This window comes from Phoenix dactylifera, chromosome 12 (assembly GCF_051530095.1).
Source record: "Phoenix dactylifera cultivar Ajwa chromosome 12, Ajwa_hap1_PhDact_Kaust_v1.1, whole genome shotgun sequence".
NCBI lineage: Eukaryota > Viridiplantae > Streptophyta > Magnoliopsida > Arecales > Arecaceae > Phoenix > Phoenix dactylifera.
The window spans coordinates 13,524,149-13,551,255 of record NC_143201.1 but is presented as its reverse complement, the minus strand read 5'-3'; the positions used below and the strand labels follow the sequence as shown (position 1 = coordinate 13,551,255).

At 40.1% G+C, this 27,107-nt stretch overlaps 1 protein-coding gene and 2 pseudogenes across 2 annotated transcripts; 1 reads left to right on the top strand and 2 right to left on the bottom strand.

Annotated features, from left to right (window-relative positions):
* Positions 1-4,624: 4,624 nt before the first annotated feature.
* Positions 4,625-7,684, top strand: CRN (Protein kinase superfamily protein). Its single transcript, XM_017846815.5, has 2 exons — positions 4,625-6,539; positions 7,052-7,684. The coding sequence occupies exons 1-2, from the start codon at positions 5,509-5,511 to the stop codon at positions 7,359-7,361; spliced, it is 1,341 nt and encodes a 446-aa protein (XP_017702304.3). The 5' UTR covers positions 4,625-5,508; the 3' UTR covers positions 7,362-7,684.
* A 1,985-nt stretch (positions 7,685-9,669) lies between these two features.
* LOC103723880 (uncharacterized) lies at positions 9,670-25,870 on the bottom strand (annotated as a pseudogene). The gene is made up of 2 exons (XR_015971929.2): positions 22,124-25,870; positions 9,670-10,006 (listed from the first exon to the last, which is right to left on the bottom strand). The product of XR_015971929.2 is annotated as an uncharacterized LOC103723880 (transcript).
* LOC113461060 (U2 spliceosomal RNA) lies at positions 11,495-11,675 on the bottom strand (annotated as a pseudogene).
* Positions 25,871-27,107: the final 1,237 nt, after the last annotated feature.

Below are 27,107 nucleotides of genomic sequence, written 5' to 3'. Positions count from 1 at the left end.
GTCATCATCAAAAAGGGGGAGATTGTGGAGTGATTGATTATAACCCTATTTGATTTTGATGAGCACAAAGCCATTGAGTATATTTTATGTTATACTAATGAATTCAATCCAGTATATCAGGCAAAATTTGTAAGAATCCTCTTTTGAGTGCATGTGGAAAACAACTTAAGTCAAAGGCTGAAACTCGAGTCGACTTCGGAGGATTTCGAGTCGACTCCAAGTGTTTCAGATGTTTTGGCACAGGCTCGAGTCGACTCCGGCACACTGCGAGTCGACTCCGACTGAGAACAGACAGCAGGACAGAAAGATGAATTTCAGACCCAGTCACCGAGTCGACTCCTGAAGAATTTGAGTCGACTCAGATGCTTGCCGAGTCGACCCCCGATGGTTCCGAGTCGACTCCAAGGAGTAACAGACAGAAAGACAGAGAAGTTGTTTTTTGGACTCTGAGAGTCGAGTCGACTCCAGAAGAACTCGAGTCGACTCCAATGGTTGGCGAGTCGACTCCAATAAAAGCAAGAGTCGACTCTCAGAGGAGTGCAAGACTAAAAGTCAGAGAGCCAACTTTGGTCTCTGAGAGCCGAGTCGACTCCAGCAAAGTCCGAGTCGACTCCAGCAATTTCCGAGTCGACTCCGAGGCAGTTCAACTCCAAAGACAGAAGACCAGTTTTTCAGGCTCTGAGAGCCGAGTCGACTCCAAGAGAATCCGAGTCGACTCGAGGAAGTAAACCCAAAAGAAAGACCTTTGGATTCCTGAAAACGAGTCGTCTCTAGAAGGGAGAGTCATTTCCGGATATTGGCGAGTCGACTCCAAGTTTGGCCGAGTCGACTCCAGAACGGGACAGCACTTTATTTCAAATTTTGAACAGTGGGCGAGTCGTCTCCAGCAAAGCATGAGTCGACTCCAGCAATAGGCGAGTCGACTCCAGATCGAGCGAGTCGACTTCGATCCCAACGGACACTGTGTCAGGAGTTGCAGATTGTGCAGAACGGCTCTAAAAGTGTGTCTAACGGCTAGTTTTCGATGGGGATTGTTTAAATAGCCAGAGTGAACAGTATAGACAGAAAGTGAGAGACTCCACTCAAAGAAAAAGGCATTTCCACCTACCAAAGCCACTCAAGAGTAAACACAAGAGAAAGAAGGAAGAAGTGCATTGAAATCCATCCTCCAAACGTCTTCCTCGCATTCAAGGCTCTCCTTCTGACAGCAAATCTTCAGCACACTCAAGAGGAGTTGCAGAGTTCGAGAAGCCCCTTACTTCACATCCAAAAATCTGTTTGAGGGCTTCTAACTCTTCTTTATTTATATTGTTTATATTTGCTTTTCAAGAAGCTATCCTTGTACTCTTCTCAAACTACTTTTCTTACTTGATTCAATCAGGGGATTGAATCAAGGGTGTTAAGGTTGGTTGGTGAGCCGAGGGTAAAACCAACGTGTAAGGGTTCGATTGTGATCCCGGAAAAACAATCGGGTGGTTCTAGTCGGTGAGCCTGTGAAAACCGACCGAGTTCGTTGTGATCTCGTAAAACAACAAGTTGGGTTGTGAGCTTGTAAAACAACCGGCTGTAATCCGTGGGATTATAGTGAACTCCCAAGTGAAGCTTGGGGAGTGGACGTAGGAGCAAGGGTTAGCTCCGAACCACTATAAAATCTCTTGTGTTTGTGATTGTTTCATTGTCTCTTCCATTCCCTTCATTCACTGCATATAGTAAACTAATTAATCCACTTGCAATAAGGTTTAATTAGTTACTTATTAAGTTTTTATTTGCAATAATTACCTAAAATCCAATTCACCCCCCCTCTTGGGTTGTCTTTTTGGGCAACAAGTACATCAAAGGATAAAGATTATTAACACTAATGTGCCAAAATCTAGCTTCTCTCCAAATTTGAAATTTTTTTTATAAATATATTTTTTTATTTAGAAAATTTAATTGTGACTAGAAGAATATCTGACTTAGATAAGGGCAGCCTTTACTGATATAAATAGAGATCTTGCATTATATTTTTTATATATTAAGAAGGATGAAAGTAAAAAAAGATTTTACCCTGCTTTCTAGCCAATTCCTTTTTAGCTCGAGCATAAATCTAACCTAGACTCAAAAGTGCAAACATCACTATTATAGGCTTTGAAAACCGGTTTTATGATCTTTCTTTAAAGAAAGTTAAAGGCTCACAGCTCTGCTTTCAAAAATATTTTATGTATTTATTTATCATACAGGGACATTCAAGCTAACCAGGATTAAAAAAATCCTTCTTCCTTCTAAATAGATCGGTAAGGCTGTGAAAAAGACCGTCTCATGGGCTTCAGAGATTAGGATTAGAAGACCATTAACCATGAGTGACTACTTCAGCCTTGACATGATCCTCAATGGAAGGTAACTCAATCAATGACAAGGCTTTGGTTGAAAACTGCTCTATTCCCTCCAAAACGTTGGAGGAAATAAAATTTCCATATTCTTTTTAGGAATCCAACTTTGAAACATTAGTTAGCAAATCATGCAAAAATCATGTACAACAACTTTACATGGTTTGATGATCCATACAAAGGAGATTGTTGATATATTATCCGAAGATAGTTTAGCATACAAATGACGCATGGTCTCACTATCCGTGCATCTAGGAGAGAATTGAAAAAAAGAAGAAGAAATAGATTGCGTGCAACTGAGTGTACCAATTGAGTCGGATCTGATTGGATACGAGACAAACTAAAAATTTGTCAACATAAACTTGGTCAATTTATTAAAGAAGTCAAAAATTCAGATCTAAATCCAATATTTTTATTAAACAAGTAATTTGATTTGGCTTGTATACCTTATTTAAGGAACAGGTTGAACCAATTATTAAATAGGCCAAATGGGTTAAATATGTCTAGGGTCTAAATCTAAATTGATCTATTTAATAAATAACTATAGATGGGTTAAACTTAGTTATAACTTCAACTTATTTATGCCAAATCCAAAATTACCTAAAGAAGATTGATTTCGGACATGTTTGATGGGATGGGTCATAAGTTACCCATCTCTACATGCAACCACATCTCTCTGGCCTATAAGTGTGCCTGAATCTTTTTTTTACCCTTAAGTAGGAAATACAAATATTTTAGTTTTTGAGAAATCTTTGCATAAAAGCCATATTTTAAAATTTTTATACAGAAAATTTATTCTGAACTTGGATGATAAAGATTTTTTTAATTTTTTTAACTAAAGGAGAGAAAGAAAGAGAGAGAGAGAGAGAGATAGAAATCCACTCGAACAAAGCAACCTTAGGGTGTGTTTGGATATTTCTCCATGACCCGGCTGAAAATCCTGTAGGAATTGAGCTTGTTAGTCTAACTAACTCATATGCACGGATCGCCATCCCGGACTTGAAACCTGGTTTGCTCGATTGTGCATCCCATGCGGAAGGGCTGAGGCCATTGATGCTCAATGCATGACCGCCATGCAGAGCCGGCTCACCTCTTAGGCGACTAAGGTGGTCGTCTGGATCTCTGGTCCAAAAAGGGCCCACCACAGGATAGGCCTCAAAGAGAAAATAGAAAGGAAAAAAGCCTTCCTCTATGAATTCATCTTAAGCCGGCCTACTACAGAAAAACGCTTCAAAAATAAAATAATAATTTTTTTTTTCTTCTAAAAAATTGATTTTAGGCTTCCAAATGCATTAGGCCGCTTCTGCCGCGAGAGGCTGTGGGTGCACAAGTGGCATGACAATGGGAGACATTAGCTGGCCTCATCGAGGCTGTGGAGCGCAGCATGTCTATCGTGAGCCTACCGCGATGCGGAAGACTCACCGCTATTTTAGCGGAGCATCCATCCAAAGCCCATCCGGGATTATACAGTACCGCCGAGCATTGCAAAATCTACTGAATTGAAAAAAGAAAGCCCGGGATCCGTTCTCTCTCCTCCCCTCCTCACACTCGTTCCTATGCCGTCGCTTTCCGCCTCGTGACCGCGCCACAGCCGCATCGTCCTGGGCCGACCTTTCCCTCCTTGGGCCCACCATACAAAAAAATAAATAAATAAAACAGGCGGGAACGAGCCAAAACCTGGGATCTCTATACATCCACGCCTCCTTTTGTATCGTATGCACTCCCCTCATCTCCTCCGTGCGACTGGAGCGCGTGCGTTATTAAAAGTGGAGCAAAGATATCATCAATCTCCAAAATAATTTCAAAATTAAAAAAAACAGCGGTGACAAGGGACAGAGAGACATGCAGTGTCACACGGATTTGCACGCAGATCGAGAGAGCTTTTCTCTCTCCTCCCCCTCATGTTTTCTGTAGCTGATATATTCACGCCTCTTGTTTCTTTTCACCCACTTCGAAAAATCTGGTGAGTGAAACCGAGGGGTAAAACGGGAGTGTATCTTTTCATAGGAATTTTCTTAGGATTATTATGCTTGTTAAGGGGAGAGCTTGGAGAGGAACATCTCGAGAATGTCGGGGGAAATAGAAAGGCTGGGGCTTTGAGATTGGTGCTGCTGGTTATAAAGTCTTTGATTTGTATATTAAAAAAAATTGAGAGACATCTAAATGGCCCACCTTTTTTTTCTTCAGAAAAACGAGAAATGATTTAGAAATGAGTTTTTGTTTCCCTTTTCATTTATTAGTTTCAGAGGCCAGAATGCTGGGGAATGCCTTGCTTTTTAGCTTTATTCTGAGCTCCTGCTTCTACGTTTTCGGCCCATTTTTCTTTTCTTTACTTTTATCTGGCTGCTGGGAAATCCATCGCAAGGGTAGATAAATGTGGCATTTGTTTCTTTGTCTGGGTTTGTAATTAGAACCAACAAGTGAAAGGAAATGATTTTTTAAAAATAGTCATTTTATTATTATTATTATTATTTTTAAAAGGTGTTACTTTTGATGCGCTTGAGGGCTCTTATACTGTTTTCCACCTAAAAGCCTCATGAGAACCTCATTGTTGGCTTGCCTCTTTTTAGTCTTCAGGATTTCTTGATGTGATTTGCAGATTATTGCCCTCTTTTCATCTCAAATCCTTGGAAAATCTCCATCTTTGCCTGGCTAACTAAGGTTTAGCTCTGGCGAGATTTTTTTTCAGGTACTTGGAGGCTTGTGTCTTGATCCTCAGCTCAAAAACTCTGGGAGCTCTCGGCTTGGATTAGGAAGAACTTATAGAGGTGTTTTGGAGCTTGCCACTGTTTCCTTCCAAAATCCTCCAAAAGGAAAAAGAAAAAAGAAGTTCTATCTTGGTTTCCCTCCTTTTTAGTTCTGTTGCAGTTTCAATTTTTTTTAAAGGTGTTTTGAGGTTTGCTGTAATGTTTTCCATCTAATATCCACAGAAAAATCCCATCTTGGCTCAACTCCCTCCTAGTTCTGTAGAAAAAGGATTTTTTTTTTGGTTCCTTTGGGGAAAGATATATTTCAGTGAGAAGTTGAAAAAAAGGGGAATTTTTTTGAGGTCTATTGAAGATTTGTTCCTCCATTTTCCATGTAAGAGCGTCTCATAAACCCCATCTTTGTTTTGTCCCCTTAATTGTTTTTTCTCTTTTTGATGTCTTCTGATGTTTGTTGCGCTGTAATCTATCTGAAATCCTCAGAAATATCCAATCTTGGGGCTGCTACTTCTAGCTTTTGGGGTCTCCCCTGCTCCCCAATCTGTGCTCCTTTCATGGAAAACAAAAACCCTAGAAAAACCCTAGCTCTCCAAACCCTCCTCCTCCTCCTTGCTTTCTTCCTCTTCCAGACCCCAGAGACTACCCTCTCCCAACCCCTCCACTCAGAGCCCATCTTCTCCCAGTCCCCAACACCCTCTCCCCCGTCGAAGATTCCGAAAACCTCCACCACCGCCCACATTCGCCGACTAATCCTCGGCATCGTCTTCGGCTTGTTCACCGGCATCGCCGCCTCGGCGGTCTTCCTCTTCTTGATTCGCCTCTTCATCCTGTTTGCCAACCGCACCCCAATTCTCAAAGGCCCCGTCATTTTCACTCCCCAAATCTCCCCCAAAACCCTCCAATTCGCACTCTCGAACCAAGCTGAATCAACCCAGCTGCTCGGGTCAAGCATCAATGGCAAATACTACCGAGTGGTCCTCGATGACGAGCTGATCGTGGCGGTGAAGAGGCTCGAACCCATCTGCTCCAACGCCTCTCCGCTGCCAAATCCCAACTCTCAGAAGAGAAGAGTGCAGCAGGAGCTCGAGATGCTGGCCCGGGTGAAGCACCGCAATGTGATGAGCCTGAGGGCCTACATTCGCGACCATGATCGATTCTCCTTGGCATATGACTACGTTCCCGGTGGAAGCCTCGAGGACGCCATGAAGAGGGTGAGGTCGCAGCAAACCGCACTTGGATGGGATCTGAGGCATCGGATTGCGGTCGGCATGGCGAGGGGACTGAAGTACCTGCACTTCGAATGCAGCCCAAGGATCCTGCATCACAACCTCAAGCCCTCCAATGTGATGTTGGATGAAGGGTTTGAGCCAAGGTTAGGCGATTGTGGATTGGCGAGGCTGGTCGCAGCAAGCTTGGATGTGCCGGGCTGTGCATACTACGCTGCTCCCGAATGCTATCAGAGCTGCAGGTAAAAAAATTCCATTACCAAGGGAACTTAGTGATCCTTACAAGTATGAATTGTTACGGACTTGCTAGTGTTTGCTTCGATTTGTTTTTCGATTTTGAGGCATTGATAGCGATTCAAATCTGGTGGGCCTGGTTTGTGCTTGCTCTTTTGCATGCCTTCTTATCCCTTATGGTAGTATTTTAGTGTCTTGTTTTGTCTAAGCATGCCTTGAATTGGTTTTTCTCTTATCTGGTTAATTGCAGTTGATTACAGTCTAAATTCTCTTTATATTTGTAGAGTTAAGCTTTTATTTAATGCATTGGTTGTAATCTATCGATTCCATCATTGCACTGACTTCCTTGCAGCCGAGCTTTCGAAAAATGATGCCTTGAACTCATATAACCTTGGTTTTATTTAACCTGCCATCCTAACTCCAAAGAGTGCCATTTTCTTGACGAATCTTGTCAAGGGCAACCTCTTATGTCTCTACAAATTGAAACTTTACTGATGGAGCATGCATGGATGTTGCACAGGTACACAGATAAGAGCGACATCTATAGTTTTGGAATGATCCTCGGCGTGCTGCTCACGGGGAAAGACCCGTCGGATTCATTCTTCACTGGGGAGGCAGGGAGGGGCAGCTTTGGCCGATGGCTCAGGCACTTGCAGCAAGCTGGAGAGGCTCAAGAGGCATTGGATAAGGCCATGTTAGGGGAGGAAGTAGAGGAGGAGGAGATGCTGATGGCCCTTAGAATTGCTCTCGTATGCTTATCGGACTTGCCGGCCGACCGACCGTCGAGCGACGAGCTCGTGGCCATGCTCACCCAACTCCATAGCTTCTGACGTCGCCCTCCCGTCTCTCCTTGTATATCTAGATTCTGACGATACCGATTTAACGCCGTCTCGGTGTTGGTTATTGAGGCCTAAACTGTTTCCCATATCTCATTCGAGGCCGCCCTCCACTCCCTTGAATGTAGTCTCCAGTGAATGGTGAAGGTCCTAAACATGCTTTCATGATTCGCTTTTGATGCCATCCTCACCCAACTCCACTCTCATGCATGTAGATTATGATGGCTTAAGCTTTGTGCAACCTTTTTCTTTTGGCTTTTGAGCTCTAAACAATGTAAATTTGTGCTTTGATTCGAGTCTATTCACTATTCATGACACTCTCAAGGGTTCCTTTTGTTTTTCTGGTGTATTCAAACTAGAGTGTACTGTTTGCAAGAGAGGATAAAAATTGTTTCCTAGCTGGAAGTCCTCAACCAAAGACCGTTAAAAAGTTACGGGGATCCTTTTGTGGGGAACCCCAGCAATTATTGTGGGTGGATTCGTTTACGTTGTCCTTGTTTCAGAGGGACCATTTCAGCAGCAGATGCTCATATTGCTTAAGTTGGTAGAGAGTGGTTGTGGTCCAATGTAGCTTATAAGCATGATGTTTTCACTTTTACCTGAAGCCTTTCTGGTCTCAAAACAATGGATTTCGGTGGGGTTGGGGGCATGCATGCTTTGGAGGCACGGAAAGGCCGTAAGGAGAGCATGGGGGTGGTGCAGGCATGCATGTGGGTGGGGTGAAAAGCCGTGGGCTTTTGTCGCTCAAAGGGGTGGGCTGCAAACTGCAGAAAGAAAAATAAAGAGGATGGATTAAAAGAGAAAATTAAAAAAAAAAAGTTGGTACTGGAAAGAAGGGATGGCAGAAGAAAAGTGACTTGGTGTCAAATTTATTATGACCACAAATCTGCTCCCTCTAGCCATTAAATTTATTTGGCTCTTTCGAATGTTGTGTTCTATAACCTAAAGAATCCAGCACCTGATGTTTGAACCATCCAACTGGAAAGGCATGGCATCTCTTCATTTCGCAAGATAGCCCGAGTTTGGCTCATTCTTTCGGCTTGATAGTTTGGCTAGGTTTGGCTTTGCTTGCTCTAGCTCAAGTCGAATTAGGTTAAAATATTAATATAAAATAAATTTTATATATTATATATTTTTAGTTATTATCATGTATACAAATTAAAATATAAATAAGAGTATTATTTCAAATTATGTAAATGGAAGTCTCTAAACTCGTATTAGATTTTTAAACGAGTATTTTATGAGCAGCTTGAGTTCGGCTCGAACTTAGACGAGCTAAATTGAACTCAACTTGATTATAAAATGAGCCTAACAAGTGGGAAGCCTGCCTCGGCCTGTATTTGGCTTGTTTTCTCCCCTAATCAGGAGGTAGCTTGCGATTGCAAGTATGGTTAAAACATGCGCCTCGCATGTAATTGATTTGAATAATATGAAAATTGTACATCCTTATAGTTTTGGATACAAACCAAGTCAATTATTTCACGGCCTTCGAATGTCAGACAAGGGGGACATCTCATTAATAAGCGAGAGACGATTCTTCCGTATATCATGGAGTGGACCATAGTTGGAGTCGGCTAGGACCTCTCAGAGAAATATTAGCAGTAAAATTCTTTTCTCTTGCCACAAGGTGAAAAATTGAATTTATGCGATACAAAGAATGAGTTGAAGTCTTAAATTTCTCCCTAGATAATTAAATAATTAATTTTTGTAAAAAAACATCATTAGATTTATTCTGTCTATTATAGAGTGGACAATTGTTGAAGTTGGCCACGACCTATCAGAGAAATTATTAGTGGTAAGAATATTATCTTTTACCACAAGATGAAAAATTTACTCCATGCTTTGTCAGAAAGAACGTTTTGAGGTCTTCAATTTCTCCTTAGATAAACAATTAATTAATTCTCATAAAAATTTCTTAAATCAAAACTTTGAGAATCGATAGCTTTGGGGGAAAATTGCAGTAAAATGATAATCCTTTGGATGCTTGATTAGCTTTCTGCTCTCTTTCTCTATCTCTCTCTCTCTCTCTCCCACACATACACACACTCTCTCTCTCACTCGCCTCTCGTCTTTCTGCAATCTTCAACTCCAAAACTTAGTTAAATTGTTCATGCAATAAATTCTATACTTTCCTTATATTTTTTTTCTTAAATCAGCAATTGCACATGCCTCTTTTTTTGTCCTCTCAAAACCACTAGACTTTTAGATTCAGATAAATTGAATAAAAACCAGCGTATCACTGAAATTATAATATATATATATATATATATATATAGAAGAAAGAAATCTTACAAGCTGATTAGGTCTACAGCTAAAAAAATTGATAAGAAAAAGGGAAAATATCAAAAAGGAAATCGAACCACCTTCTTATACAAATGGTTCCTTGTACCAAAGAAAAAATCTATCTTGCCATCCTATGGTGAGTAATGAGTTCCTTATACAAATCCCATCAAAAGTTATAAATAGCAAGAGATCCATCTCAAGAGTCCTCCAAAAGCTTGGTTTCAGGGAGATTATCCAAGCCTTGCAGAACAGTCCATTGCCCCCCAGGACATGGTTTCAGCTTATCCTGAAACCTCCATTCTTGACTACAGCTCCTCAGCTTCGTCCGTCAATCTTCTTCCCTTCATCTAATACTTCTAAAATCTAGTAATTAGAAATGCTATATTCCCTTTAATATTTTTATAAATAAACATATACACAGTTCAGGAAATCATAAAGGGAACAAGCATGAGTGTTCAGAGATTTTGAGATATACAAAGAGCTATGGCATAGCGATAGTCATGAAATTTGTCCAATAATCAATACAAAGTTGTATTAGATTTATGCCTCTAATTTATCACATGCATGGATGATTTAACTGCTCTTGAAATGTGAACAAGCTGCATATTAGTTTGAAATCCAACAAAGGTTAACCATATCTAGAATTGGGTTGGCCTTTGAGACTATGTGCGGTCTTAGTTCTCCAAATTCTAAAAGGTAAGATTTATGGAGACAATCTATATCACGTCACAAATCCATCACTTAGGGTTGGGATTATGACATGGCTGCACCCTCCTTGATGTAAAAACCCTGAAAGTTTGCAAAGCCTATCTCGGAATTTCAAAATTCAAGAATTGATCCATCATATAATCACGAACAAGCAACTGTACCATTTGGAGCATCAGTACTTTTAACAAAAGAATTTCAGCATGAAATCCCATAATATTAATTTAAAGAAACTAAGGCACTCTTATTGAAATATTCTAAGGTTCATACACCATAGCTTTTCTAAAATAAATACTTAGATCTAACATAGGAACCAAACTCAGACTTAATCCTCCAGTAAACATCTTGGATCCGGTTCTTGCTATATTTTTTTTGGGTACAATGGCTGCTTATACGGTTCTAGTGTAAGTACAACCAACCAAATCAAGAAAAAGAAAGTAGCACATAGGAAGAGAGGCCAAATCCGGACTCGTCCAAAGGACCTCTTCAGAGTGTCGGGCAACAAAGGAGGCGACCTAGTCAGCGGCTCTGTTCGCCTTCCGATACACGTGAACAGCCTAAACGGAGCCCATATCCCTCTCCAATCTGCGGATCTCACAAACCAGTGGATGACCATCTCCATACCAGTCCTCGCCCCATATCCAGTCAATAACCGTGGCAGAGTCCCCCTCAAGACATACATTGTCTGCACCAAGTATGCGTCTCGCAAATGTGATACCCTCTCAGGCCGCCATAAGCTCTGCCCTAATGGCAGTCAAACCAGAAGTGCGTCGCCCCCTGTAGCGATTAGCCTGGAGGCGCGATCCCTAATCACAAAACCTACACCTCTATAAGCTCCATCAACCGAGGCACCACTGTCGAAGTTCACGTTAAGATGGTCAGGGGGTGAGGGCTCCCAAGAAACAAGGACAAATCTGGATGCTGAACCAGCAGAGCGGAGGTCCTAGATGTTCCTAGCCATCCCAGATGAGATTATAGTAGTAGCCGAGGTAATCTCCGCAACATGAAGAAAGGCTCTCTCCACCACCGCACTCGGAGTCGACCTCCTGCCCTCGAAAAGACGGGCATTCCTGTCTAACCAAATGTGATAGGCTAGGCATGCACACGAGATCCCCCACCTTCCTTAGGCTAAATTTTTTTAGGGGTGCGCCAGGCCCATGCAGTAGTGCAATGCATGGGCGACGCTTGAGGGCCCCAATGGCAAGCCATTGTAGGTAGACCCTCCCCCCAAAAAAATTAATTTAATATCATGGTGAGTTGATGACCCAAGTATCAGATATTAAACTCATAAGAAAAAGGACAAGAAAAAGGAAGAGTGAATCAACACAATCTAATGAGCTACTTTTATCTATAGTTGGGTCAAACATATAAAATATAAGAAATGCTAATTTACATAAAATATGATTATAAATTTTAGATTAAAGTAAATTTACCAAATTAAGCCGAAATTCCACAAAAAGCATGTTTATCAATGTGACATCTTTAATATAAAAAAATGTAATGCATCCAATCAATTTTCAATTGAACGCATTTGAAAATCCGTCCTCTCTTAGTCTTTACAACAACGATCATAACTAGTTCCATGACAAGATCCAAAAGAGATTAGTTCTTAAATACAAAATATACCATTATCACTATGTGCTAGCAACTAAACTCTGGCTGGCTAGGCCTAAATATAAACTAACTCTGAGACACACGGAAACATTCCGATGATCAAGCGATCATTCCAACTAGCTAGGCTCAAAAGGAACTACTTTGTAAACATATATGGTCAATAATCATGTCCCAGTCTCATTGATTAGACTTGAATCGTCGTCAGACAAAAGAGTAAAAATAACATCCATTCCATACCAATTTCTCAGTGATATAAAAAAATTATGAATATTACAAACATGCTTTGGCAACTCATTTCATACCGCTAATCATGTTCAATCAAATCAATGCGTACTTTGATGCATCATAATTCAATTTTATGCAAAAGTAAAGAATTTCATTGTTGATCTGAGAGTTTGAGATTTATGTTTTTTATGTAGAGCACATGTAATATTTACTTTAAATATAACATATTAATAATTTTTATAATTTAATTTCATATATTTAGGTTGTTTCCAAGTGCAGATATAAAACTAAGCAATATAAATCTTAAATCAGATATATCACATGCATGATAAAATCATTAGGCGTAGAGGTACTTACTAATTTAAGTCAGCAAAACTGGGAGCCGCTCTCAATACTTGTATACATGGCCCAAAATAAATATATCGAAATTGTTAGACTTTCCTTTGCAACCCTAAATCAACCATTACAATTCAAAATTTCCACCGGGGTTGCAACACCCTCTCAGGGCTAAACGATGTAAGATCCCTCCCTTATCAGGAGTGTTAGCTCCAGATCTACACATCTATGACTTTGGAGCACATCTATGACTTTGGAGCTAGGATTTAGGCACTCCTGGCCTAGTTTAGCATCCAGGGACCTATCTATCCCCAGATCCAAAAGCTAGACTAAGAATTTTAATTTAAAATATATAAGAAAATTCATTGGGGATTACCTTGGATGTGCAGTTTGGCCTTTAAGCTAGGTGTTTCGTTGAAGTTAAAGGCCCAAATCAAAGAAGTAGATAATATCAACCATATTTCCCGTCTATGGTGCGGTACCAACAATATCACATTTTCAGCCTATAATGAGGCATCAATGGTACTACTTTTTTGGCCTCTGGCAGGGTATCACCAATACCACATTTTTGATCTGTGGTGAGGCATCAATAATATAATATTTTCGGGATATGACAGGACATCAATAATATCATATTTCCGGCTTGTGACAGGGTATCAACAAAATGTCTAGTCTAGAGCATGATACCTAATTGTTGAATTATACAATTATTTTCATTCTTTCTAAGTAAATGTATTCAATGCCTAATCCTTGCAAAAATTCGATGTGCATGAGTAGCAAATTCCAAGCAAATCAAATTCAACAATATAAGATACACACATACATACATCTGTACATAAACACACACACACACACACACACATATATATATATATATAGAAATGAACATACATCCTCAACAGGTAATCATGCAACAAGTGGCTATCATATTCTATGCAAAACCGAAATCATTGATGCATGCAAATAAACATGCACACACACACATATCCATATAGGTGATCATGCTTGGAGATTCTTACAAATTATTTATCTTAATCATCAACATATGGTACATGTATGAATAAAATATCTAAAATTATGTAGGTGATCATGTACTTGTATTGGCGGCAAAATCTAGATATGGTGCTTACAAGTGTAGGTATACTCCTAACATGTCCAATTAAACTAAAATTAATATAGGAACAACTTCTTCTTAATCAACTATCAGTAATATCAATTAACTAATTATTGCTAATTTCCTAACTTCAGAGTTTCATTATCTGAATTACTCTTAGTCCTAATTTCTGTATCCTACCTTAATTCAGAACTAAATAAGAAGAAATTAGGGTTTTACCTCGATATAGGGACAACAATGTAAAACCCCTTGCTTAGCATCTTTTTGTTAACGATGTCCGACAACATGGGTGGGTCATATTTGGGTGACTCAATCGATGGATCATGAAGCAGAATCTGATCAGGGCAAAGATAGTATGACTCGAGTCACCAATGATGCGTTTCAGGGATGCCTAACAAAGGCTTAGGTTGATATTGACACAATAGGCAGTCGCACCTGTTGCCCAACTATGCGACCCGAGGTAGGGGGGATGAATTGGGTTTCTAACAATTTTACAAATATGTGCAATTTAAAGATGCTTGTGAAGTGAATGAAGATGTATAAGAGCAGATATAAAGTAAATTCAAAATGAAGAATAAAAATACGACACACAAATAAAATATTTTATAGTGGTTCGGTTCCAAACTCAGCACCTACGTCCACTCTTCAAGATACCATTTTTGAAAATTTTACTATAATCTTTCTAAAGATTACAACCTAATTATTTTGCTCGATCTCACAATCACCCAGTTGATTTTCTCTAGAAACCAACCATAAGGCACCCCTATCAAAGCCATTCTTGGGCTTGATAACAATATACAATCCAATTTAAGGTTTGGATGGACATTTTTCTAAGTTTCAACTCTTTAAACTTGTTACAGCAAAAATTTAAAGAATACAATAAAAGAAAACCAAAGCTTCTTAATGAGCTGATTGTAACTCGCTGAAGCGCGTGGGAAAGTAGTGGTTAACCTTGATGTATGATTGGAAGCTCTGCACTTAATGCTCTTGTAATGTGGAGGAAGTAATCTTAAATGCTCTCACTTAATGCCCCTTTTTCTTATAGCTTTTCTCTTTCTTCTTTTACTCTTTTAATTCTTGTTGAATTCCTTGAATGTTCCAATGCATATATATCTTCAAAAGTTGTTGGAAGACCGTCTATAACTGCTGGGGAGGCTAAAATAGCCATTGAAAATGGATAGAGACATATTGAGTTTGCAGAAAAACTAGTCATTACTATTGTCAAAAGTAAAGAGGTCGACTCGACTTCATCAGGGATCGACTCTTCTTCTTGAGTCGACTCGAAAAGGTGTTAAATTTCATTACATTTTGTTTTTTTATCTATGGCCATTCTAGGATCGACTCTGCTTGTTCTAGGATCGACTCTACCTGTTCTAGGGTCCACTTGTGCTTGGTAGGAGTCGACTCTTGATCTGCTTAGGTCAACTTACAGAAGGGTTATTCTTCACTGCTTTCTATCTTTTGTCCGAACCATTCATGGGTTGACTCGACTTGTTCTGGGGTCGACTCATGCTTGGCAGGGGTTGACTCTTAATCTGCTTGGGCTGACTTGTAGAGGGGCTGTTTTTCACTCCTTTCTATCTTTAGCCTAAGACTGTTCTGGAGTCGACTCTGCTGGTTTAGGGGTTGACTTGTGAAAGCTTGCCAGTTTGCTCCATTGTGCTGGGGTCGAGTCGTGTACCTTTAGGGCTGACTCTTGAATCTCTTCAAAAATAAAGTCTTCTGTCTAAACCTGTGAGCATTCAGGGGTTGGCTCCTTGTGACTTGGCTTGACTCCTCTTGTACAAAACTTCATAAAAACTTGTTACATCCTTTGCATCTCGAGCATTTAGGTTGAAGCCTTCTTCATATATTTGGGGCACTTTGAGATTATCTTTGCTTACTATATGCATTCTTAAACACTCCAAAAATACAATTAGTAGCCTTTTTACTCATTTTTGTGTATCATGAAAATCAAACTTTTTTGGGTTAACAACACCAATGCCAGTTCAGGATCCTCCACTAAGGTCAACCTAAGATCCATAGAAAAGTCTAGGACCCTCAACTAGATCCATTTAGGCATGTAGAGAGAGGAAAAGAGAGGTAAGAAAAAGAGAGAGATAGAGATAGAGAAGGAGAAGAACCCTTCGTGACCATGTCAAAATAGGGGTAAAGGGTGGTGGTTTGGTGGTTGGATGATGGCGGTGGTTGGAGGCCCATAGTCCACGTAGACCTGTTCAAATACCGGATGGTCCGTCCGAGCCTAAAACATTTTGGATATGCCTGTGGCTTGATTTTTGGGCCCAACAGGTTGAGCTAGGCCGGAAATTTGAGCCTGCCCTTTAAATGGGTTTAGCTCAGGTTAAAATTGACCCAACCTAAGCCCAACTCAAGCCCGTTAATATATATTATATTCTTTACATAATACATAGTTACATGCCCTATTGCCTTTAGTCCAAGCACATGACCCAAGCTCGGTTCTGTTGTTTGAAAAAAGGAGGCAACAACCAAGGTTATCACCACCCTCGCCTCCTCACCTTAACCTTGCACCAGGCTAGTGAGGCCATCACTAGCTTGTGCCTTCAAGGAGAAAAACTAAGTCCTTGCCAGCCTCCTCCTCGGCTCCTCGCCTTCTCTCATCTCCCCACCAGTCCGGTAAAAAGAGTCAACCCTCTCACCTCCTCTCGAGGAGGCTCCAAGGGCCTTCTATTGGCGGAGCCTCTTAGAGAAAAATAGCCGCCCTTGGGTGGTGCCCCTTCGGAGCTTCATCATTCGAAAGTGATCTTAGTGACGCACCCTCCATCTGTCACAATCGAGAGGAATGGCTAGTTGGCCCATAGGAAGGCCGGGGCGAACAGGGTCCATGTCATTGTGTCAGAAGAGCTCTTAGCATCGAGATCCAGGAGCTCAACTAGAATTGAAAGAGAAGTTTAGGTGTGGTAGCGATAAGCTTCCATGCTATCCTCTCCCCCCAAGGTCGACCCCGAGATTTAGAACTCGTCGATGTATCCAGCCCCTCCCTCCCAACTCACTCCACTGACAAGTTTCGCCCCTTCATCCACCGTCTACCCAAGTTTTGGTGCACTCACGGCCTTTTTCCAATCCCACTTGGTCCATTCTAATGCGCTCTCTCACCTTTTCTCCCTCCCACTTGGTCCAGTCCGAGACATATCTTGAAGCCTGAACCTATCGAGATCGGGCATGGGAAGTAGACTTGAGGTTTTAAAATGATACAAATCATAAAATGATTAGTGAGATATTGCATGCTACAAGAAGTAAATAAAATATCCTTAAATCGTCTAGTGAGGTGAAAAATATAAAATAATACAATCAATTACATATATTTAAAGTATAATATACATACCGATATCTAAAATCTTGTCGAGTGGCGATGCCTCTCGTAGATATCTACATCATCAGCATAGTCAGAAGGCACATCAGCCCACCCCTCTAACCAAGCAGTGTTGTAGATATCTGCAAATGTTCATCCCATAAGGAACACACTTTGGATTATAAATACTCTCGGATCTCTCGCTGAAGCTCTAGCTCTAAGAGGTGTCCTCTGAATGATAAAATGACAGATAAAATGACTGTAAAAAGGCCCATCTAAATAAGCCAGTAGCAAAATTCGATCCGTAAAATGCTCCGAGCTACATAGAATAATAACCATCGGAAGATGCCTTAGACACACCGTATTTATATCCATTATGGCTGCGGATAATAAGATCTAGTATACGACTTGGAACCTAATACGTCTATGGATCCTACTCCACGTGTGAAGTCATCTGCAGCTGCATCGTATCCTCTTGAATGACCTCGAAGAGCCTGTTTTCTATATGCAATCGGATCCTAGCGGGCTCCAGTAGATCGTGCACCGTGATCTCTATCCTGTGTAGCATACGTAAACTAGGACTCATCGGTGAATCGAAGATCACCTTGCCGTTGTGTCTCATAAATAGTGGTCTCATATCCTTCACTCTCTTCCTGGCCAGCAGATCCATAACCATTAGAACTACTGCTTTGGGTCTTTAAATCTAAGTGAATTGACTCCTTCTCGATACTCTCCATTGGGGTTGCAAGTGCCTTTTATTTTTCTTTTTTAGTGTGTTGGGCAACTACTTTCTTACCCTTTATGCCACTCGCTGCCTGCTTATCCTTCGTGCCCCTCTTTGTCTAGCTATGTTGGGAGAATGTATGTCGCCCTCCTGACCGAGTCGAGCATCTCTCGATCATATCACTAAGATGATGTCTCGAACAAGGAGTCATGTAGTGACCGGCTCCCCTATGACTGTGGCTAATTAGCTAGAAGAATGCGTGGAATATTGTTCTTTGTCCATTGCCCTGCATTGATCCTAGCCTTACTGGTTACAAAACTGGCCGATCGTGGAGGCAATCCTCGCTCATCAAGCTCCTGCTCCTACTGATGATCCACAAGCTATCCAATCATAAGATCATCCTCATCATCAATGAAAGCACTATGGGTCGGATTTGTGTACTTTAGCTCTACTTTCTCCTAAATCCACTTTAGCCTCAATCTCAGATTGCAGTGAACATATATAAGATTGTTGAGACGCTTCTATGTCAGACGGTTCCTCTGCTTACTGTAGATAAGGGCGAAGGTGGGCCAATTGTGCTCACAGCCACTCGAAGAGGCCGTCCGGAAGTGGATTTGGATAGCTAGCCGCTGAAGATTTTTTGCGGACAAAGCAAAATGAATCCACCATTTAGCTGCAAACATATTTAAAAAAATTATATATAAGATAGTAGCAAACTGCGTGACTCCTAGTCTCAAGATCTCTCCTCCTGCATACCTCCTCATCTATGAAAAGACCCATATAGTTATAAATATATCTGGTGATGGTTTAGGCTGTCTCCACTGTCTGTTGCACTTACGAATCTTCGCAATGTCCATCAACATGAGGTCGATACAATGTGCAGCAGGAAAAGTGCTGGCAACAACATAAAGAAAGGGGTCCATGTAGCTGCTGCGCCCGCCCACTGAGCAGCAGGTTCGGCATCTACTACAAAAGAGGAAGAGGCCGCGACAGAGGGAAGAACAACCTCGGGGCTGCCCAAAGAGGCAATATGGGGTCCAAAAAATATGTGACCGTCGCTTCATCAAGATCTCTCCAGCGGCCTTATATTGTGGCCCATTATCAGTAATGACCTGCATGATATTTTTCTTTCCTACTTGATCAATCATCTTCTCCATCAATTTGAGGATATACGTAGCGTCGTGCACCTGATTAGAAGCATCAACCGATTTGAGAAAAAAAGTCTTCATATCACAATATGTTAGAAAGTTGATAATGCTCTGCCTGATAGGACCGATCCAACAATCACACTTACCGTCAGTCCATATGTGGGCCACTTGCTCTAGTATGAGGTAATCCATTTCTCTAGCTCCTCCTTATTACTGTCAAAAAGCTTACCATAAATGTCCTTTGAGCCTAGAGGATCTACACCAAGGCCGACAGCCTGTATAGCAAAAATGATAAACCTATATAGTACATATTATCTGCCACATTCACTAGGATGTGGCTGAAGTGGAACCAGGATCCAATAGCTCGCCATATATCCTTCTTCTTATGCTTCTCCAGCATTGCGTCAACCCTCTGTTACTTCGAATCTCTGCTGGAAAAGGCATGTGGATCTAAATTATTTTTTTGGTACATTGTGGATCTAAATTGTGGATTGCTACTGAAGGTGAATCTCTCTAGATAACTTTTTTTTGCTACTAAAAGCTCCCAGCATAGATGCAATACGACCACTGCCTTTGTTGACGACCTCTTTGACTGAGGAGGCTATCCTGAACTCTAAATTTGCCCTGTTGCTCGCAGAACCGGAGCCCGACTACTAGTATGAGGACCCAAAATCAAGCCCTATGCCTGATCACCTCATTCGGCTACCACTGATCATCCATACTCGCCTGAATGGCAGCCTAGATCTATGCCTCCTCATCATTTGGAGCAAATGTCTCCTCTGACTTTCTGGAGTGAAGAAAGATAGCTCTGCCGCTTGGCGGTCCACCTCCACCTTCTTCTTGAAAACCCTCTCCTTTGCTGCTCCAAAATTAGCAAAGTGCTTCTTTATCAGCTGCTGAACCTCTTGTGGGCATTTCTAGCATATAGATACATCGGGATAACCACCAGTTAAGTGCTACTTCAACCTAGTTACCTTTTCTTTAAACTCTGTATTGCACTAGTTGTACTTTCAATAGTGCCGACCCGAGAGCATTTGCCCATGATCCCAACCAATGTTATACTCTGGTTTCTCCTTTTTTTCTTGATGGCTCCATTCTTGCAAATTTATTAACTACGTTAGTTTATCAATTATTTAAAGTAGAAAAATTTCGTTAAGATGAAGATAATTTTTTTACGTCAGAAAATAAATCTGATTTATCTAATACATAATCCTAATTTTTTATATTTTTTTTTATATTTTTATTTTTAATAATTTTTAAATTTAAAAATATGTTTAAATATCGTAAATTCAAAAAAATATGTTTTCTACTTCAGAAATTACTTCTGAATTATGTAATACGTACTACTAATTTTTTATAATTTTTGGTATCATATATATATTTAATTATTTTTAAATTTAAAAATAATTTTTAAATATTAATATTTAAAAATTAGTTTCAGCTCAAATCCATGTAGAACCTAACAATAGATGCCACAAATATCTTTTTAGGTTTGTGGGCATGCATCAAAGGCTACTTATTTCTCAATTTTTTTCAAATTTAGGCCAAGGCTACTGTGTGTATGATTGCATCAAGACTTGAATAAATGCATACCAAATTTTTTTGGAGAGTATCTTGTTTGCCCTAAATACGCTTCTAATTTTACATTTTATATAAAAAATTATTATATATATATTATTTTTTAATCGAGAAATGTAGTTTTAATATTTTAAAATTATATACAATCCAAAAAATAAATTTTTTTATATCATTATGTAGATCATCTATAGATCTACAACATATAATAAAATCAAGCCCAAATCAAAAATTTTGGCATGATCTTTTCTTATTTTGCAATCTTCAAGCTATTTTTTCAAGCCCCCTTCCAAAATGAGAAAATGAACTTGGAGAGAGAAAGCACACCTTATTTAGGCTTGGTTCTTCCTTCTAAAGTGCCGAATCGGGGTGATTTTTGCCATGATACGTCGGAAAAAAATGTGGAAAGCTCTCTGCTGCTTGCAAATGATGTTGGGAAGGCCCTAACATCATTTTATGAGCATAGAAAGGATTAGGGAGAAGGCTCGGTTCATAACTAGGTCGATTTAGTGCAAACCGGACGGAACCAACTGGTTCATAATTAAGGTTCCGGCTAGCTCCAGACTGGTTCCGGACGCTATGGTCCGGTTTAGACCTTTTCCAGTTGATTCGGAACTGGTAGTCGAAACCAACCCGATTTTCCACCGGGTTGGCTCGGTACAGGCTAAATCGGATGGTTCGGCAATCCTTAATTCAGAAGTTAGTGAGAGATGCCATGCAAGAGAGATGATAAAGATAATTATACATGGTTGTTCTATAAGGAGGTGTCATCAGGATAGATCAAAAAACCGCCTTAGCATTTGATAGGGGTGAGTCAGAACAACAAAATGGATTTATATTAGTTTTGGAGGTTGCTTGCAGCCCGAACAATTTTAGGCCAGGTTGATAGATAAGTCTTCAAGAAAGGAGTTGTTCAGGAAAATGAAAATTTAGTCCGTTTTGCTGTTAGAATGCAACCCAGATTCTACACATATTTAAATATGACTATCCTTCAGCGTGCTCTACTAATTATGGAAGTTGATTCAGTAAATCTCAAAAGATCATTTAAGGAAAGATCATAGAACAAGATAGATGAATGCATGATATGCAGAACATAGTTTCTTCAAGAATGCTCAACTTTTGCTTCCACTCAGCAATCAGGATCACACATGCCCTAACAAGAAAGGTGTTGAGATGAATTAGTGTCTATTTTCACTGTATTTTGCATATGTGACAATAGTAGATAATCTACCATTCATATGAAGAACAGAAAATAACACTTTATTTCCATGTAGACAGGAAAAAATTTCCTATGGGCGAAATGCTGCATTAATCCGTAAATTTCTTTACTACTTTCCAACATGATATCATGTAGTTAACAAACAATACAAGCAGAATACATTTATAGCCTTATTATATAGTCAGAGAACTAATTAAGTAGCAGCAGAACCTTTGCTATTCATTCAGCCGCAATCTCTAGTAGTTCATAAATTTAACTAGGAAGTTTGAGAGTAAGAATGTGCTACTCAATATTACTCTTGGAAACATGGTTGAACACAATTAAATTAAAGGCTAAACAAGGCCAACTAGCCACACTATTTCAAAACAATGGGATCAATATGCCAGTGGACAATAGCTGGATAAGATAGGAGAAGAATCAAAAAATGCAACAGCTATATCAGTAACTCATGATATGCAACAAAAATATGCATGATATGAATATAACAAATTCTAGACACTTACGTCAGGTTATTTTTCCAGAAACAACAGGTACTGCAGCACATGAGTGACTGTTCTCCATACTGTTTGTCGATCCGTTGTTTTGGAATTTGGTCCCACAGTTTCGGAACCTAGCAGTAAAATTAAGGTTATCAAACATGTAGGAGGTGCAACAAATAAAAAGAAAGGCCAGTAGCATAACATGGAATTTTAGTTAATCCTACACAAGCTGATGCTGCTAGTGTGATATTGTAGACATTTGATGCATCCAACTTTGTAACATGCACTCAATGAAGCAGCATTTTCCAGAAAATTTTAAGCTCTTTGGACAATCAGAATCATCATTCTCATAGCACAAAGCTGTGCTTCGAAGAACAGCAAAAACCAGATGCAAACTGCCTCATTTAACATCTTCAGTGGTAGTATAGTCCATCATGAAGCATAAAAAACAGCAATTCATGCATGATGAGAGAGCTGAGAGAGCCATACTGCTGCAAAATAAGCAAAAGTGCAGGGCACCAAAAGGCACCTAAACAAATGTATCTGCTGATTAAATAGCCCCCAAAGCATTTATGCTTCTAATTTTGCATCTCAAACTGGCATATCTACCTTGTGTGAACAAAATTATGAAGAAGATGGACTATATATTGTTCCAATGTAATGTTACTATGCACAAACAGAATGCTCTTGGCTATTTATGCTTCAAGACTACCTAGCTTCCTCAGCATTCACCATTTTTTTACACCCTTCAACTGAACTGCTCAAAATAGCACCTTCAGGCAGCCAACTGTTACTTAACATAATCTTCAAAAGCTGATTGTCATTGATGAATCTGTTGTGCGAAAGCCATGAATAAGTGTCATGGATTGAACATTATCAGGTTTAATTCCTTGCTCTTCCATTTCATTCATTAACTTCAATGCTTCAGAAAATTTCCCCATCTGCAACGGCCATTACCAGTGCAATGTTCATGGCACTGCTCAGCAGCATGCTTTTTGCAGGAATGGCATCCTGCAACTTGAAGGCCTCATCAAAGTTTCCTTCTTTACACAATGTATTAATCATTACGTGGCAAGTTACCTTGTCAGGCTCTAAACCCTTATCCATCATCTCTCTGAACAATGCTGATGCTTCGGAAATGTTTCCTGCTCTGTTGTGCCCATCAGTAAGTGATGTATAAGTGACTGCATTGGGCATGAGATTCCTTTCCCGCATCTTTGAGAATAGTCGGCATGCCTCCTTTATCTTTCCTGCCTTGCTGTTCCCATCAATCAAGGTTGCATAGGTTATGTTGTTGGGCATAATATCTTTGTCCAACATCACCTGCAGCAATTGAGTTGCTCCTTGCAGTTTCCCAAGCTTGCAAAAGCCATCAATCGAAGTGTTAAAAGCAAGCACAGTTGCAAAGACTTTCAACAACATTTCATTAAACAATTCAAGAGCTCTCTCCAAGTTCCCAACTTTGCAGAATCCACCAATAAGAGCATTGCAGACAAAATTATCTGGCAAGATTCCCCTCGACAGCATTTCATTATATAATGTAAATGCCTCAGAGATTTTTCCTGCATTGCAGTTGCCATTGATCATTATAGTATATGTCACACCAGTTGGCACCAAACCCTTCTCCAAGATGATACTGAAAAGCTTTCTGGCACTCTCCAAATCACCTGACCTGCAAAGCCCATCAATCAAAGCATTATAGGTAACAATATTTGGCTCCACACCTTGGCCACACATTTCATCATGGAGACGTAAAGCCTGTTCTAAGTCACCTATTTTACAGAGGCCAAAGACAGGTGAACTATAAGTGTACACATCAGGAACCAATCCTTTCCCTTGAAGCACCGAAAAGATTTGGAAAGCCTCTTGCATCTTCCTTCTCTTTGAAAGGCTGTCAATAGCGACACTATATGTTTGCACATCTGGTAGCATGCCACTTCCTAACATGGAGTGAAGTGTGGAGAAGACCTTTGCAACATCATTAGGGTTTGTATAAATGGCATAATTAGGCTTTACATCTCGACTAAGCATCTCTTGGAAATACTTGTCTGCCTCATGCATATCCCCAGAAATACAATACCCATGAATGAGGGCCCCATACGTGAATGTATTAGGCAACAATCCTCTCTCAAGCATTTGAGCAAAACACCTCATTACCTCTTCAATTTTTCCTGTTTTACATGGACCCATTATAAGAGAATTGTAACAAAATGCATCAGAGGAAATATTTCTCCTGGTCATTTTATCTAAAGTCTCACATGCTTCTACAATTAGAGCAGCGTAAATGACTACATTAGGCTCGAAACCCCTTGCAACCATTTCCTCCAACAAACCAATAGCCTGCCTCAACTCTCCACAACAGCACAACCAATTAATCAGCATGCTGTAAGCGTACAGATTAGGTGACATGTTCTGCCTCTTCGTCTCATCAAGCAATTGAAACACCTCTGCATATCCTGTTCTCAGAAATGCCCTAAAGAGCTCATGCACCTTATCCATCTTAGCCATTTTACACACTCCGCGAATGAGATTATTCTAGGTGAACAAGTTTGGTTGCACGCCATTTGCCATCATCTCATCCCTTACTCCGAAGGCCTCACCAATGTTGCCTTCTCTCGTAAAGCCGTCACCCGAAGAAGTGTAAGAGATGATATCAGGCTTTAGACCCAACCGAGACATTTCATCCAACAATTGCCTTACTTCCTTGGACTTGCAATTCTTGCACAAGCAATTGATAAGCGCGCACCATATGTAAAACCATCGGCAACTGGTCCTTTCCTCACCATCTGCTCCTCCAAACTCAAAAGCATCGCCGAGAGCTCCAACTCTACAAAACCCAGTTATCAATGCATTATATGTCACAGCACTCGGTCTGCAACCCTTCTCCTTCATCTCAAAGAAGGCCCTCTTCGCTGAATCAATATCACCAACCTTAAAATATGCACTGATCAAAATGGTATAAGTATAAACATCAGACCCCAATTGTGTTCACGACATAAAATCATACACCTTCCAGAACAAATCCATCAAATTACCTCTTAAAAAAATGCTTCAGCAGTGCATTGCAACACCTCAAACTAGGTGCAAAGCAACTGCCTTTCATCAATAAAACCACTACGGCAGCCTCTTTCAGCATGCCCATCTTGTTACAAGTATCAACCAGCACGTCGAAGACTGCCGAATTGGATCCTTCAATGCGGGTAAAGCTATCGACTATAGAATCTAAAATGGAGGAAGCCGGGGAATTGGTCTTCATCATCCGCCCCAGAAGAGCACTGGCGAGGGGAAATGACCGGAATTACAGAGAGTGGCAAGAATCGAGAAAGAATCCAAAATCTGGGGAGAAGCCATTTGGGATCCGGACCACCAGAAGAAATCCGAGGCATTTGGGTTCGAGCACCTGCTTGCGGTGGGGACGGCGGAGACGGCCGCCGGGGTCAGCTTGCTGGGGATGCCAGAGGCAGCCATGGCGGGCTTCCAGTTGGCGGTGTGGCGGAGGATATCGGAGATCTCCCGAGCGAGATCGTCGCCGGCAGGGGCGGCGGCATCTTGGAGGGGCTCCGAGGTATAGAAAAAGAGGAGGAGACGGGATTGAAGAGGGGGATCGAGAGAAGGGTTTCTTCTGGGCAACGAGGGTTTGATCTCCCTGACAAGGAGGAGAGGGGCTCTTGGAGGGATTCGAATCATGTTTCCAAGCCGGGGCAGCCCAGGGGCCATCCCCGCGGCTCCGCGCTCGCTTCATCGGATGCTTCGACAGTTCGACTTTGCTAGTACAGCAGTTCTGATACACTAATATATTCTTACAAAATACATAGAAAACTTTAATAAAATTTCTATTATATATTAAATAATTGATTTTAATTATAATGTTTTTTAATATTGGCATTCTTATATCAACGTGCCCTTCACAGAGTATGCTTTTTTTATTTTTTTTATTTTTTCCAATTGTTTATCAAATACAATAAAAAATTGATATTATTAATATTAGTATTATTAATATTGGTATTATTATTTTTATCATTAATACTGGTATCATTGATCCCACATGATAATGCGATTTTCTAATTTTTTAACTACTCTTAAAATATAATATAATAATATAATAAATTATAATAAATTATAATAAATAAAAAAAATTAATAGCCAAACTTTTGTTACATGTTGTTGCCGTTTTTTTTCTCTGTCTCATTTCAAGCAAGCTAAAAAACTTAGGATTCATGAAGATCTTATTATTGAAGTAGAGGGTTGTCCACCAAGGATGGTTGGAAGGTGTTTGGATGCATGCATAGTTATGCTACCAATGTCGGGCTAGTTGAAAAAATATGGGTCAAATAGAGGATAGAAAGTAACTTGTATTTAGGTACCTTAACTTTCAAGAACTTTTACCATCATTGCACCACCATTTGAAGAAAATAAAAATTGTTGGAGATGTAGCGATAGCCTACAAAGGAAAAGGTACAATGTTGTGCTACGGTAGCGATGTAGCGCTGGGCTACGGTAGAAAGTTAAGTTATGTTTACTTTTATAATAAAAAAATAGAGATAAAAATACAATAAATGATTAGATTGATTGTCAAAGGATTTTGTATAGAGTATATTTTTATTTTGTTTATATTAATATATAATTGTCCACTCTGATGGTTGCTCCTCACATTTCGTCTCCATCCCTGGTGGTTTCGATAACTGCCGTTAACCTTCTTCTCACAATACACAAGCATGATCATTCTATAACTATTAGGCTAATAGTTATGTCTCATCAACCTTTAAATTTCGGCGTAGCTTGCATTGACCATCTTCTTTTGTTTGGTCTACATAGTAGTCATCTGTTCTTGGGAATATGAAATCGATATATTTGTCTCAATCTTCTATCAGACTAACTTAAGATTTAATTGTTCGGCCTATTTTATCTACCTTAGGGTTCTCTTAGGCTTGGGTCCTCACCTATGTGTGATTTTGCAGCCAAACACTATCTAATCTTAGCAAGAATCATGTGAATCTTATTTACTCTG

Coding starts and splice junctions, on each gene's coding strand:
- CRN (XM_017846815.5), top strand. CDS start 5,509: ATGTCTTCTGATGTTTGTTGCGCTGTAATCTATCTGAAATCCTCAGAA. Junction 6,540..7,051: donor GAATGCTATCAGAGCTGCAG/GTAAAAAAATTC, acceptor GATGTTGCACAG/GTACACAGATAAGAGCGACA.